Below are 16,058 nucleotides of genomic sequence, written 5' to 3' on the forward strand. Positions count from 1 at the left end.
GGATTCCATACAAAGGCTATTCAGGACGAACTATACTTGGAATTCTCTGCCCAAATTCTGCCACTTGCTCCAAGATCACCTACTCATTACTGGCAATAGCTTGATTGAAGAGAATCGATTCCAACATCCAGCGTAATGTCTTTCAGAAATCTTACTGCATCATTCTCCGTCTCATCTAAGTATTCTTGATTTGGATATTCTAGCCAGTCCTGAAATCTAGATTCGGTTGCCCTCGTAAATCTTTATTATTCAATACATTTCTATCGAACTTGACTCAAACCATCATTCACCCATATTGCACTCATATCTCCCGGTAGGCGATGACATATTATTTTTGAACACATTTTCACCAACACGTGTGGTTTGTTGTCGTATAACACCAACTTGTGAAGGTGTTCTCCGGGAGTGAAAAATGGGAAAAGAGGATTGTGATTCCAATCGAGGCTTTGATGTATGGCGTGGTGTTCCACGTCTGTGCTTCGAACACTTGTGTGTGGGGTGCTTGGAGTGCGGGGTGTTGGCGGGGGCCGTAGAGGGATAGAGAGTAACCATATGATTTGGAGGACTCATAGCCCTTGATTAGTTTTCAATATTGCGAAGCACAAGGGCTCAATGTCGTCGAGTTGGTTGCACATTAGCATGCTTCTCCTTATCAGAAAGTATTTAACAAACCATATTATAAACAGCGAAAAACATTTTCTGCTGTAAGCTCGAAGCCTGTGAACTCCGTGAATCAATCGTCTTCCAAGTTTTATGGTGTGGCTGGAGTCATGCGAGCAATGGAAACATTATTTCCTAATACGTGTTAGCCTAACCCAACATCCTTCGCTATTTTCAAACGTAGTAAGCACTTAAGTTCTCAACAATGCTTTGGAATCATTGCAGGATAGCCATTTTTAATGTGAATCGTCCTATCACCATGGTATGTATACACAAGATGCCAATATCAATAGGAAATCGGCTTCTGCAGCATGAAACTTTGGAATCACAATAACTTGATGCGATATTCCTCACATAAAAGCTGATTTAAAAGAGTAAGATCATCATTAAAATGACCAGGCTATGGAAACAAGTAACTCTGCAGAGTAAGTATGAAAACCATGCAAGCTGTTGGAAATCAGACGAAAATTGCGAGGGTGAAAAGCACTTCAGTGTGATTTGCGATGATATATTAAGTGACAGCAACACGGCCTTTAACAATTCTTTTCTCTTTTCAAATTCAAATCAACTCTGGATTCTCATTCACAACTCATAAGCAACATTTGACCCAGGTCGCTGCAGTTTGAAAGGACGTATTCCCGAAACTCTGAATCCTTTTCTGTATTTCAAACCATCCTACAAAGCTCGGTATCTCAATAATCTCCCCTGCATCTCCCGTATCAGGATCAATCCTACAACAGATTAACATACCTCAAGGTCGACCTTGACCATGCATCTCTTTCGAACCTTTCTCCTCACTCCCATCATTCTTGCAGCTTCGACAATCACTCGACATCATTCTCGAGACGCAGCAGCATACTTTCTTGACAATAATCCCAATGGCTCGACCATTATTGCTATGAGGATATCCCGAGAGGATGGAACTCTTTCCCTACCTACTCGAACTTCTACTGGAGGAAAAGGGATGCTCGGTTTGAATGCTCCAGCAGCAAATTCAACCGTAGCCCCTGCACCTGGAGATAAAGGTGTGAATCAAATTCAATAAAACATTGAAAAGGATCTTCATACTGACTCTATGATGTAGATACTTTGTTTGGTCAGAACTCCATAATTGTATCAGGAGACGTAAGCAAATTCCAAGATATAAGAGAATTGGCTCACGAACTTTAACTGATATGAACTAGAAGCTCTTCACTGTCAACACTGGAAGTAATACATTGGCTATGTTCTCAATTGACTCGAACGATTTCTTACATCCGCGTATGGTTGGTAAACCGGTGGATACCATGGGAGAATTCCCAGTCGCCGTTGCTTATTCGCCAAAACTCAAGACTGGTGAGTCCTAGGATACCTCTTGATAGAACCATTCATATACAAGAGCCAGTTGCTGATTATCCCTTAGCTTGCGTACTAAATGGCGGTGCCGTAGCAGGAATATCTTGCTTCTTGACTCATTATAGCAAAGGGTTATTAGCCAGTGGATCTTTCCGACCTATTGCCTTAAATCAGTACGTATCACTCCTTCTTCAATTCTCACTCATCTAATCCAATTATATAGAACGACCCCACCCGTTGGACCTGCCGGGACTGTCTCGGATCTTCTCTTCAACCCCTCTCAAACCACCCTCTTAGCGTCCGTAAAAGGTAACGGGCTTGCTCCAGGCTCATTCATCGCCTATTCTGTCTCCGAAAGCGACAATAGCATTTCCAGTATTCCCATCATTTCCAAGCCTCCACAAGTCCGCTTGAACTTTGGCATAAGTTTTCTCGGCTCTGACCATCGACTTGCTGTCTCAGATCCTGCGATTGGCGCATCGCTCGTTTCTATCTCGTCATCCTCTATTGTAACGTCAGATGTCCCGATTACTGTTGCTGGAGAGTCAGCAGTTTGTTGGACAGAATACAATAGGAAAAGAGGAGAACTTTATCTGATGGACGTAGGTGTTTCTAATATCACAGTAGTAAATGCGAAAACGGGGGCAATCAAAAAGGGGATCCAGCAAGATGATGCGGGGCTGGGGAGTTTGGATGCTAGGCTTGGAGGAGACTTTTTGTACGTGCTGAAGAGTGCGTCGGAGATCAACGTTATCAAGACATCGGGTGGAAAAACTATCCAGAGATTCAATTTGACAAATTTGGGAAGTAGACAAGGGTTTGTGGGGATGGCGACTTGGGGGTTTGGTCAAAACTAGAGGGAGGATGTGGATAGTAGGAGACGGATTGTTGGGTGAAATGAAAAGATTATGACTGTTGTCTAATTTATTGTTTAACTCATGGATTGAAAATTTTGGAAATTGGTGGACTGACAGCAAGAATTTTTAAAAAGATGGTTTGTCTTTGAACTGCTCATTTACCCCTTCATTTGTTCCGCTTAGATGAAGTGAACTCAAAGCAGCCAGAACTCAAAATGCGGGAGATCACTTGAGCTCATATTCTAGCCTCAGAATTTATTTTCACTCGAAAACCTATTGAACTGCAGATTTGATTCTATATTTATTTTTCGATGGCAAGCACTTCAGAACACACAGACCATTCTCATTCTGATTTTCCAGGATAGGCGCTACCATAACACCATGAATCTTAAGGTTACGACTTCAGCAGAAGTTGCAAGAAACGAGGCAAGATTCTTACTATGATAGACATCCCTTCTGTTTATGATGTAGATAAATACCTGTAGGTTTTTGTTGAATACAAAGAATGCCTAGAATTCTCAATCGATTCAACGTCTTGGGAATCCGAAAATAGAGCAGCCAACAGTGATCAGTTCAGGGATTACTCCGAACTCTTCCTCCAATGTCTCCAAAGTGACATCACGTCTCTTACTTGAAGTTTCGTGTTTGATGATTTTTTGAAGTAAAAAGCAAAGGAACATGTGATTCGGACTTCGGAAGCAATCATTAAGATTGAAACCGCTTGTATACCACGTGTATACGTACTTATCTGCATTGAATTTCCGGGGATTCCGGCATCAATGCCTCCAAAGTAAAGAAACTTTCGTATACTCGTTTCTGTTGTTTACCAACAAGTCCCTTGTCCGTAAGAAAAACAAACTATGCCGGTAGCTTCCATGGCTTTAACGCCATGTAGTAACTACCTTGCTCTAGAACAGATGGAAGTGGAAGAGAATGAAAAAAAATGTGATGAGTCTAACAAATCAACGCGTCCAATTCGTCAAAACTTTGACATCGCCACAGGGTCTAGGATGATGAGTTGGTTGTGTTGGTTGGTTGGTTCGCAAGGGATTTCACGTAGGTATAGATTCTATACGCGGAATCGATTCATTTCGAAAGAAATTTGAATCTTCATCTCTGAATACAATACAAGACACCACCATTTTCAACTTTCGCATCACTTAGACCAAGTACCATATCATCTCCTGTGGGGTTCACATATTGTCCACAATTGCCAACCGGTATCTAATCGAACGAACTCTTTTTCTACAGAGCTTCACGAAAAGTTGGGTCTCCTTACACTGACAGCAAGCCACAACCTCGTATCAGAGACGGATTTACGGGTATCAGATGAACTAAACCTTGCAAGTCGAAAGATACTATTTGTGGTTATAGGTTCAATAAGTAGCCGTGGGCACCCTTTGAAGATCTTCGCAAATCAATCCAAAGGTCACCATTTCCCTCACTTTCGTTCATTTAAGCTACATCATACCAGACATTTGAATTCAAACTTCACATTTTGAAGGTTTTATCTTAGTTGGTAAGTCAATATAGAGTACGCGAGTATGTGCTAGCGACTCATTTATTTTCAATTTCCATCTAACTGTCTGTTTTGGCGGGGTGATTGATAAAGCTCCAAGCTTTGGAAACAACAAGATTATCATCAATTTGCTAACAGCCATATAGATCTACAGTCTTTTCCAAAGATCGCGACATCCTCACATTACCACAATCAATTTACACCTACCTTTCTCGATTTTGCCTCATCGGTTCCATCTTGTAACAAAACATCAAGTTTCGCAAAAATGCTTCAGACCCTCGTAATTGTTCTCATCTGCATCGTGGCCGTCATTGTTCTGATCGGTCTAGCCGCATTGATCAACACGGCAACGAAGAAGACGGGACCTAACATTCCTGTCTAAGATGTATAATCAGGAACAAAATGAGAACGATGTCTTTCAAATAATTCCTCTAAGCCACGACTATTTCAAAGTGAAAGCCAACGATTCCAATCATCTCCTCGTTTCTCCCTTCACATTTCGATCTCAAGGCATGATGATTATGATCATATGCCATACATCAATCTTCTTCGTTCAGCGGCTGTCACGATATTATGTGGGTAACGGGGTGCGAATATGTTTCTAGGGCTCTGGGGTGGTGGAAAAAATGGCGTCAATAATGGATATCCGGCGTGCTTTTTATGTTCAATATGAAGATTGAGAAAACCGTATCTTCATTTGCATTTTGGGGGACTGCTGGATGAATTCTTCTGACTGGACGTCGGTTTCTTCTCCAGTGTTGGATAAGTACAAATGTTTGGCGTATAGATTGCTACATGGCTGGCAGGCTGGGCGAGTTTGAATCCCAGTATACCTCCTAAGCTCATTGAGCTCCACGATGGTTCCATGTTCTAAAGATTCATCAAAAATAATTGATGGGTCTGGGGAAAGGGCACCAACAGTTTATGGAAGCATGTAGGATGGAGCAATCGGAGATCGATTGATACATGAATGTATATGCTGTACATGATGACTAGATGTTTCCATCTTACTTCAACCTTTGCAATGGAACTGTCTGCTTACTTTCCACTTTGATGAGTCCACAATAGCCGATTCTTAGAATCCAATTGCTTGAAAATATATGTAATTCCTACTGGTACAAGTGTGCCGATGAGTTTTTCAATTATTGCATCATCGGTTCTATTCATAGAAATATCCAATGAATTGCATCCCGATTCATCAGCCATCAAAACATCAAAACTGATAGTCAGATCTACTGTTTGATCATGCAGTACCCTTTTAAATACTGCCATTAAGCTCAAGTGCACTCGGCCTCAATGAGATGCTTGCCATCGGAACCAATCTCTAAATATCACTTTCGTTGTCATACTCCTTCCTACATTTCTAATCCCATACATGGGTTCGTGCAACTCGACAGATATATGCAAAAATCACCTGATTTCACAGGCGTTGAGAATCGTATGACATGAACAAAAAAGTGGTCTTATATCTAACCCATCAATACAAAGCCACTCATTACAACGTCAATATCTGCACTAAGGAAATCGACTCTTCCATCCTATCCATGAACTTAATTCATACGCTCCCTACTATCTTTCCCATAATCATAATTTCTTTATTTTTGAAATACATACTGTCTATTTCCCACCAGTTTTGCTTCAGCATGGCCCAATGGTATTCTCAAAGTGGTGAAAAAGTGGCCATAGTAATTGGATCCGGGTTAGCTGGTTTGGCTGCCTCCTCCCAAATTCTCTCACAAAGTCATGATATCAAAGTTTATCTTCTTGAACAAGCAAGTCGAACCGGAGGAAACAGCATAAAAGCCTCTTCTGGAATAAATGGTGCAAGAACATCGTTTCAACTTGCATCGAATCCTCCCATTGTAGATAGCGTCGAGACGTTTTATAATGATTCGATTAAGTCAGCAGCGGAAGCTTTGCGGGTTGGCGGCGAAGGGGAGAGAAAGGAAAGGGAGCGTTTGATTAGGGTACTAAGTGAGGAGTCCAAGGGTGCTGTTGAGTGGTTGGGCAGTAAGGGCGTGGATCTTAGTGTCATTGCTCAATTGGGAGGACACAGTATTGCTAGGACACATAGAGGAGGTGGGAAATCTAAACCACCTGGAGCAGCGATTGTTGGTACTCTTTTAGAGGAATTGAAAGGAAACGACATGTTTCATCTCAAGACTTCATGCAGGGTAATCAGAGTGATTAAGGATGATAACGATAAAGATGTCAGAGGTGTGGAATGCGTTTGTGAGAATGAAAACAATACACCGAAAGTCGAAATATTAACAGGCCCTTTGATCTTCGCAACTGGCGGATTCGGAGGCGATGCGTATGGGATGTTAGCACGATATCGACCTGATTTATCCGGATTTCCCTCCACCAATGAACCACGTTCCGGGTCTCAAGAACTTCTCTCGGATATTGGAGCTGGACTTATCGATATGGAGAAAGTGCAAATCCATCCTACCGCATTTGTGGATATGAAAGATACCAACAATCCGACTAAATTTCTAGCAGCGGAAATGTTGAGAGGCGAGGGCGGTGTACTTTTGATGGGTGGGAGGAGATTTGTAGATGAGTTAGAGACGAGAAAAATTGTTACTGGGAAAATAATGGAAGCTGGTGAAATTGTAGGGAGTGAGGGACACCCAAGACAGTGGGATGTGAAGCTTGTGATTGATCAGGGGGTGTATGAGAAGACAAAATCACATGTTGACTTTTATTTGTGGAAGGGTTTGATGAGGAAATGTACTATTGCGGAAGAAAATTTTGGAGAAGATGCCACAGGGGGTTTGCAGAGGTATGCAGACACCGTAGCAAAGAGGTTGAAGGATGAGTTTGGTAGGAAGTCTTTTGGATGCTGGAAACTGAATGACGTAAAACCCGATTCGGTAATATACGTAGGAAACGTCACTCCTGCGGTTCATTTTACGATGGGAGGGGTGAGGATTGATGAGCAAGGAAGGCTTTTGACAGCAGAAGGGGACGTGATTCGAGGAATTTGGGCAGCAGGCGAAGTTACTGGAGGAATTCATGGGGATAATAGGCTGGGTGGGAGTTCATTATTGGAATGTGTTATTTTTGGGAGGAAGGCTGGAGATGGAGTATTAAACTTATTGGGGGGGTGAACACAAGAGTAGTAACCGAGGGTGATGTATTCGCCTGGATACACCTGGGAGATGCGAGCGCATAGCGGGGCAGTGTTTCCAAGTGTGCAGACTGTTGTCTAAGTTCACCATATGGAACTCTGGAACAATCAAACTCTTTAAAAAAAAAATTGATTTTGGAGATTGGAAATCTCGTAAATGTTGAACCTCTTTGGAACGATGGATTCATCGAAACCCAAATGAATGAAATAAAGTCGGAGATCGGACTGTAGTCCGAGATGTGAGATACAGTACAAACGAAATACCGTTGCGTTTCATTCCAACCGAGCCATGAATTTCCATTTCGTATCCAATGAAAGAAGACATGTAGAAAGAAAGGTAGTGAAAAAATTAACCTAAAGACATTGAGAATAATAAGCATTTGCATAAGTGCACGTATATGGGCTAGCACAAGTTGTACCACCCGTATATCCAGTTCCGCCACATTGTCCATAATGTGCAACTCCAGTGGATCCAGGAGAGGTAATGATAGTTGTAGTACCGGGGCTAGATGGAGTAGTAGTTGGGGACGTACCAGATGAAGCGAGTTGTGCATTTACGAATGTTAAGGCTTGTTGACCATATTCGGTGCCGTAACCTTGATGGGTATTTGCATCAGAACCAGTACAGCAGTACGGGTCAGCAGCGTCGCAATAAGACTTTATCTTTGAAGCGGAGGGACAAGAAAACCCAGAGGGACGAGGTGCGAACTAAAACAATTGTTAAGACATTGTTCGCAAATACTCAAAGATATGAGTGTAGTCACATGAGCAACATGGGAGGTGTGAATTGAAAGACTTACTCCATGAGCTCGACAGGTACCAACTTGATAAGAAAGTCCATAAATGTAGCGTGGGTTACCCATGAAAATTGCGGCCTTAATCATATTGATAGCACTGGCTTGAATTGGAATTGCGGTATTCGTGAGTCCATTATTCGCATCTCCACCTCCACAGAACGCATCGTCCATTATTTCACCACCCTAATTTACAAATTAGTGTCAAATTTCTAGATTTGGATGATGGACAAGGAAAATGACACGGCAAGAAAAGTTGATCTACCTGAGAATACCCCACCAATACCAATTTAGTACTTGGGCATTGTGTATGATATGCATTCACTGCAGCTGCGACGGCAGCAACTCCTGCAACAACACTATTTCCATAGCTAACTCCACCACAGGAAGATTGACCGCCACACGCGGGATAGTTGATGGCTTCGGAAGTTGACCCAGAATGAGCGGCAAGGATGAGGTTGACAACTACACCTGCGGTCCCATATCCGGCTGGTGCCGTGGTCTCTCTAGCACCAAAGACGTGAATTTCAGGACAGGTTGCGCGGGTGTCCAATTCAGAAGGCAGAGCTGAAGCGTAGGTAAGGAGAGATAGAAATACCGCTTTGAGTGTCGTGCTTGAAAACATGCTGAAGATTGGATGGGTGAAAGTGCTAAAAGAAGGCTGTTGTTGATGCTATGTAGTAGATGGCGATACTTTGGATGAAGATTCGAAAACTAATGTTAAGTGCGAATATGGATCTATTTAAAGACTAGGAAACTCATTATTATTCTTCGCAATAAAATTGCCTCCTTTCCGCCGATTTATATTACCCATGACATTCAGCTTTTTGACACATAATGATGATCATATAACTATCATGTCATCTCTGCTCCGGGGTTTGTTTTGACAGCCGAATAAAGTATTCATGTAGATTGCCAAGTCCGTCTTAAGATTTCAGGCTAAGAATTATGCGAACCCAAAACAGTAGAACAGAAGAGGGGAACGCATAAAGGGAACTTACAGTTCAGACGATCCAAATTAATAAAAGAGAAATTTATGAGTCCTCTTTCACCACGTAGTGCTAGCAGGTGATTAGGTATTGAGGCTGATATCCGACATGGCAATACCGAATTTTGGCTAAACTCGTACAGCATGTACCCCAGATCACGATATCCTGGAGGATATCCTGTCGGTTCTAGATTCCTGTACCCTCGAAATTTGGCCAAGAACGGTAAGCTGGCAACATTTAAACGTTCCAAAGTGACCACTACCTAGGAATACAGAGATGAAGAATTGTGGGGTTGACGGGAGTTACTAGGCTTATGGTTATTCCTGCAAACATTTACTCACAATATGATTGAAAAAACATGGGAAGAAATTCCGGCTCAACGGCTGTATAGAATCTTGAAGCAATTCATGACCAATTTGAAATCTCATGTGAAAATTCAGCACAGAAAATTGTTGTTGGAGGTTGTGAAGACCGAAGCAAATCCCCAAATAGAAATCTAGTGATAAACAATGTTTTGCTGACGCTTCCTATGTACTCACTCTACTTGTGGCCGGGTCAATCTTAAAATGCCCCAGACGTTGGGAAGCTCTGATCCATTGATCCACCGAGTGTGTTTGAGAAAAATTGAATTTCCGAGGGGAATGACAAACAACTGAAGCTCAATTAGAGAGACACAAAAACTAGTCTTCTCATATATATGTAACTCTAACTCCGTAGGTACCGCTATTCTTTGAGCACAGCAGTCGTTACAATATGCTTAGCCTACCTAACTCAAGTACCGAGATTGAGATCGACAATGCAAAGTTGAAACAGTGACCGTTCATGGTCCAAGTGCCATTGAAAGCCTTAATTCTTGGATTCTTCGAGATTGTTTCAAAGGAGCTGGAGCCAGAATGTAAAGAAATTCGCTACAAATACAAACCTCATCTGTGATGATAGACAACAGCGACATCATCTCAATGGATGATGATGGGTTGACGGAGATATGTATATCGTTATCACGTGAGCGGAGATAGTCAGCCAATTGAATACCAATTTTTCTCGGAGAATGGCGAAAAATTCAGACCTTTAGTGCAGTTGACACTTGAAATAGGAAATGAATTTCCCGCTCCCCTTTCCATGAAGTTTCCCTATACTCGTTCGAAAGCATGATAATTCTGAAGCTTTTTGCTGAATTTCTGTTGTCGATAAAAGAACAAATTGATATCTTGGGTCCAGCGGTGAATATTTGTTGTCATGTCAGCTCTCGAACCTGAATTAGAACCGGAACCGGAACAAGAACGTCGAAGGAGAAGACCAGCCGTGTATGTTAAAGTCACCCACAGACTTTCTCGTTTGTGGTTAAATATCCGAACTGATATATAAAGAATTGCAGTTCATGCTCCTTTTGTAGGAGACGCAAGATCAAATGCAATCGAACTCTTCCATGTAGCAATTGTGTGAGATCAAGAACCACATCAAATTGTGTTTATGAAAAATTCCCCAGGTCTTCCCGTGCTCAACATGACGAAAATAGACGGAATTCAAGCGATAAACAGAATTATGACATGTCCGATGAGCCAGCTTCGGAAAGAGAAAGGGGTTTAACACTTGGGGTTCCATCATATCCGGCACCACCGACATCAAATAATTCTTTCACATTATCACCAACGAATGAATTCATTGCACCAATCTCAGATCCAACTAGTGATCTTGAATTCATGAGGCAAAGGATTAAAGAACTCGAAGATCAGCTTTCGGTTGCGACCAAATCATCCGTTCCGTCTCCTGCTCTCTCTCAGCCTGCACCTTCCCCTGTAACATCTGTAGTTTCTAACATCGAGACGAAAACTTCACTGGCTGGAAGCTTTCACATACACAAAGAATGTCGACCATTTGGCCAAGATCATCCTGCGGTTGAGACTTATGGCGTACTACATAAAACCAGACTGTTAGGCCAGAGTCATTGGATAAATGGTGTATCTGGGGTAAGATAACTCAATAACCAAATTAGATGACCAACGACTTATCAAATAACAATCAACAGTACCACGACCTCTTTGAAATGATTGAGCCACATATACAAGAAGGAACGAAGGCCGCCATTGGTCTACACAAATGCAAAACTTTTGGAAAGCTTGTGAAAACCCGAAGAGCACCGTTATGGCCCTCACCACCAACGTGGCCTGATTTACCTTTAAAAGAAACTGCTGACATACTAGTTGATTGTTATCTCCGGACAATTGAAACCATCCACAGGGTTTTGCATATTCCTACCTTCAAAAATAATTATGAAGCAATATGGACATCGACTGGAAACCCTGATACAGAGTTCTTAGTTCAGCTCAAATTGATATTTGCTATTGGCTCTGCTACATTCGATGATCAATTTTCCCTTCGTGCTTCAGCTGTCCGATGGGTCTATGAGGCGCAGACATGGATTTCAGAACCGGAGTTCAAGTCAAGATTGACTATCAAATCACTACAAACCGAAATTTTACTTTTGTTTGCTCGAGAAACAATCAACATTGGTGGGAGATTGATTTGGACTTCGGCTGGCTCCTTGTTTAGAAGTGCGGTACACATGGGACTGCACAAAGATCCCTCTTATCTTCCAAAGAAGACCGTTTTTGCTGCTGAGATGCGACGAAGATTATGGAATACGATATTAGAGTTGATGTTGCAATCAAGTATGGATTCTGGTGGACCTCCCCTCATGTCTCTTACCGACTGGGACACCGAGTCTCCTGCAAACTTCAACGACGACGAACTTCTGAGTACTGATGCTCTACCTCGGCCAGAGAATGAATTTAGTCAAACTTCTCTCGCAATCATACTTCGCAAGACTTTTCCGCTTCGACTGGCCATCGCAAAGTCATTGAACGATTGCAGCACAGTTAATACATTTGAGGAAGCTACCAATCTTGATACAGAGCTAAGATCTTGCTACAAAGCCTTGTGTCAAGATGTTCAAGAGTTTAATTCAACCAATGGGCCTTTACCCCCTCAATTTGGAATAGACATGCTGAATATCATAATGCTACGATACCTCTCATCCCTCCACATTCCATTTTTCGTATCGGCTTTGCAATCTCCTACGTATACGTCCTCTAGGAAGGTAGTTTTGGAGACTTCACTCAAAATTTGGTATATGGTGTATTCAACCAAGTCAAATGATGAATCCCAATCACACGAAGAATTTCTCGAAGATAGTCAGCGGTATCTCTCCCGACTTACAATATGTGGCTCAGGATTACTTCGTACCATGGCGACACAAGCCGGGTTCATAATTGCTATGGAAATCAAGACCCAGCTTCAAGAAGAAACAAGTTTAGGACCTATCTCTCTACGCCCAGATCTTCTTGACGCCTTACAAGATGCCAAAACTTGGAACATGAGATGTATTGAAGCTGGAGAGGTTAATATGAAAGGATACCTGTTCATCTGCTTAGCAATTGCACATATCGATGCCCTCCGACAAAGTCAGGCTGGAGAAGAACTTGCAGCTTCAATAGTAAGCGCTGCGGAAAGAGCTGTGGATGAATGTGCAGAAATACTTGGAAAAATGGCAACTCATGGATTAAATGAGACGGAGAGTTTGAGTAAGATGTCGCTAGCTACTCCGACTGAGTTGATGGGGGGATGGGATTTTATGGTAAGTTTAGCCGGTTCACTAAAAAAAATTGCAGTGTAGTTAGTGTAGTTACTCATGAACTTTACAGATGACCGATGCTCAGTACAATTTTGGAGATGCGATGGGTTGGGCGTTCAACTACGATCACCCTCAAGATATATCAATTTGGTAGTATTTTCTTGAACCAGCATTGGGACTTGCGCTTGGAAAACCAGTGAAATGTAAGTCAGAATGAACAGTGAATGTTCGTCGAAGTATTGCGGTTCAAAGAACCAAGCAAATTATTAATGGAAGTACGAAACTTGGAATAGGGTAGCCAAAGATACTCAATAGCATAATTTGAAACCTTTCTGATTCTGATTCTGATTCTGATTTCATTTACGTCCACCTTCAGTCTAAGACTATATAGGACGGCTAGGCCTCTAGAGGCTCTAGCGGATAACTTTTTATTCTACAAAAATGGATATATACGATTTAGAGAAATGAAAACAAATGCTAAGGAACAGTACCCGCTTATTATACGCATTGCATATAATAAGAAAATTATAAAAATCAAGAAATTGTAAGGAAATCAAAGCCCTCTCTTATTTTCCTAATTACTTTTTCTTTATTCTCTTCTCCTTTCTCCTCTTTTACTACTATTCCTTCCTCTATTTTGTTTTGTATAAGAGCTCTGACCAAATGCCATGCTCTTATAGCGATTTTAATAATATTGATAAATTTAATGGCTAATTTAATATCTACTTTTATATAGAATAAGAACTATATAATAATCTTAAATAATAATATATTCTTGAATATTTCTTTTCTCTCTGTTTTATATATAGGATAATTAATAAGAAAATGTTGTGAAACCTCAATATTATTATATATACATTTGTTATCAGAAAGTTTGAATCGATATAAATTGTCACGGGGTGACACTAAGCCCTTTCTGTCCTGTCCTGTCCTGTCCTGCTATATATGTGAGAGTAAGGTAGAACTTTCAGTTCTACCTCCTAGTCTTTTGAGCGTTTAGCTTAACAATAAAGCTTCTAAATATTCCTAAAAATGATCCTATGATATTAGATAAAACTATCCTTAGTTATAAGTGAAATTGTATAGAGGGCTTACTTATAGCTTATAAGCTTTCATTAATTTGGGGGCTAGTATATGTAAATCCTATTTGCCTATCTGAATGCCTAAAGCATTAAAATCCAGAATCCTGAAACTTCCTAGTAGATGATGATATGGAGACTATACCTTAAGGAGGGGAGTAGTGTTACAGGGTAACACTAAGCCCTTTCTGTCCTGTCCTGTTCTGTCCTACTATATATATAAGAGTAAGATAGAACTTCTAGTTCTACCTCCTAATCTTTTGGGCGTTTAGCTTAGCGGTAAAGCTTCTGAATACTCCCAGAAGTGATCCCGTGACATAAATAAGATTTGATATATCCATAACCTAATTTGAATTAAAAATATGCACTAACAGTATTTCACTTGATTTCGCTTGATAATTTGATCTTCAATCCTATCTTCTATAGAAATAGCTTTGAATAAATCAAAAAGGATTGATTTGATCTGAGTTTATATTGATTGAGAATAAAAAGCTATTAATCTGAATTGTATTTTTTGATCATCATATTTAGAAGTCCAAAACTTATTTCATTTGAAATAGAATGTATTGTAATTGCTTCCTTTGCTAATTTATTTACTAGCTCATTTCCTTTTACTAAAATATATTCTGAAATCCAATTTAGAAATACTTCAGCTCCTTTTGCTTTAATGATTTCTACTACTTTAATTACTCGAATCTAATAAACCTATCCAGAATAATCTAATAATGTTTTTAAGCGATATAGACCAGCTTGATTATCCGAATATATCTTGAATTTATTGTCAATACAGGCAATTGTGCTAGTATATTCAATAGCTCTAATAACCCCATAAAGCTCTTCATTATATTATTATTATTATTATTAGTAATTTTCAACCGGGCCGTATAGGCGAGCCTCCCAGGGGGCATTGCGGTTGGGCTAACTGCAGGATGATCTTCTAGTTTACATGATCCCCCTTTCCTAGGGATGGGGTCTCAATACCCTCAGTAGCCTTTCAAGCAATAACTAGCGTATTTACACCTTTGTCTCCAATCCTCTGAGCATCTTTGTGTGTGTTTTCCGATTTTCTATATAGTATTTGTTTGAAAGTTGCTTTATCTTGTAAGGGTAACTTTTGTATATATTTTATTGCAATATGGTATGCTGTGTACTTCAATTTTCTTTCACATAGCTTTTCTAGATCTATCCCCTTTTATTTCCTGTTTATGTTCGCTTGGATCAATCGATCCCTTTTCTTTTTTCTTTTTATTCTTCTAATAGTGTTTTAGGGTATATGCTTTTATAGAAATCTGTTATAACAATGAATTTAGCGAATTTGACTGGTGTATATATTAACTGTTTCAGTAGTCGTTTTTGAGTTGCTTGATTGTAGGATAAATATTTGAGCTTGATATCTAGAGACCAGGTTTTATAGGTTATGAGGATTTTGTAGTAATGTATAATATACTCGAAGGATTTGAATATTCTACATGAATAGTGGATTGTTGTTTTCTTATATTTAAATTGTTAATAGTAGTTTTCAAAGTTGTTATATACTAAGTGGATTGCTAGTATGTAGTGAAAAGTTGCTTATAAGAATTCTAATTCCTTAGAATATTTGTTTGTACTTTTTGGGTTCTATTTCTGATATTATTTGGAGAACGTTGATATTTGTTTGATTTATTATATTTGTACTGCTAATTCCATAACAGTTTTTATTATAAAGTGAATACTGTTTACTATAAATCGATTCGTATATCCTAAGACTGATTTTCTTGTTCTTTTGTTAATAAGTGTATCTATACACTTATTCTTTTCGATTTCTATATAACCTAGCAACCATTTAATTTGAATCGAGTGTGTTTGTATCAGTTTGTAGTATTTGAAGAAAGCCTATTATAATGTGATAAAGACTGTGTCTTTCATTCTTTATATTATTGATATACTATTGATATATATATAGATTTCTATTTATTTTATACCAATAATATTTTTGATTACTACTTAAAGGCCTTGGTATACCCCGATCATTTCCGCATTGAATATATAAGAGTTGTAATGTAATTCACTATTTCCTTTGTA

General features: G+C 40.0%; 5 protein-coding genes across 6 annotated transcripts; 4 read left to right on the top strand and 1 right to left on the bottom strand.

Annotated features, from left to right (window-relative positions):
* Positions 1-1,429: 1,429 nt before the first annotated feature.
* On the top strand, positions 1,430-2,852 carry EAF02_011842 (uncharacterized protein; the record flags this gene model as incomplete). The annotated part of the gene is made up of 5 exons (XM_038907889.1): positions 1,430-1,685; positions 1,745-1,785; positions 1,845-1,995; positions 2,063-2,168; positions 2,219-2,852. 5 exons carry the CDS (start codon positions 1,430-1,432, stop codon positions 2,850-2,852), a joined length of 1,188 nt encoding a protein of 395 aa, XP_038752398.1.
* Positions 2,853-3,712: 860 nt separating this feature from the next.
* On the top strand, positions 3,713-4,753 carry EAF02_011843 (uncharacterized protein; the record flags this gene model as incomplete). Its single annotated transcript, XM_038907890.1, has 3 exons — positions 3,713-3,908; positions 4,357-4,371; positions 4,518-4,753. The coding sequence occupies 3 exons, from the start codon at positions 3,713-3,715 to the stop codon at positions 4,751-4,753; spliced, it is 447 nt and encodes a 148-aa protein (XP_038752399.1).
* A 1,261-nt stretch (positions 4,754-6,014) lies between these two features.
* EAF02_011844 (uncharacterized protein) lies at positions 6,015-7,484 on the top strand (the record flags this gene model as incomplete). The annotated part of the gene is made up of 1 exon (XM_038907891.1): positions 6,015-7,484. The coding sequence occupies one exon, from the start codon at positions 6,015-6,017 to the stop codon at positions 7,482-7,484; it is 1,470 nt and encodes a 489-aa protein (XP_038752400.1).
* A 279-nt stretch (positions 7,485-7,763) lies between these two features.
* EAF02_011845 (uncharacterized protein) lies at positions 7,764-8,923 on the bottom strand (the record flags this gene model as incomplete). Of its 2 annotated transcripts, XM_038907892.1 has the most annotated exons (4): positions 7,764-7,858; positions 8,038-8,212; positions 8,305-8,484; positions 8,564-8,923. In XM_038907892.1, the coding sequence occupies 4 exons, from the start codon at positions 8,921-8,923 to the stop codon at positions 7,854-7,856; spliced, it is 720 nt and encodes a 239-aa protein (XP_038752401.1). The 2 variants fall into 2 exon arrangements, with proteins under 2 accessions (XP_038752401.1, XP_038752402.1); XM_038907893.1 differs by lacking the exon at positions 7,764-7,858 and having other exon boundaries at positions 7,859-8,212.
* Positions 8,924-10,523: 1,600 nt separating this feature from the next.
* EAF02_011846 (uncharacterized protein) lies at positions 10,524-13,072 on the top strand (the record flags this gene model as incomplete). Its single annotated transcript, XM_038907894.1, has 4 exons — positions 10,524-10,591; positions 10,663-11,254; positions 11,314-12,921; positions 12,989-13,072. 4 exons carry the CDS (start codon positions 10,524-10,526, stop codon positions 13,070-13,072), a joined length of 2,352 nt encoding a protein of 783 aa, XP_038752403.1.
* Between the last annotated feature and the right edge of the window lie 2,986 nt (positions 13,073-16,058).

The sequence above is a fragment of the Botrytis sinoallii genome, assembly GCF_014898435.1.
Source record: "Botrytis sinoallii strain Bc 23 chromosome Unknown BSIN_036, whole genome shotgun sequence".
In the NCBI taxonomy this organism is placed as follows: Eukaryota; Fungi; Ascomycota; class Leotiomycetes; order Helotiales; family Sclerotiniaceae; genus Botrytis; species Botrytis sinoallii.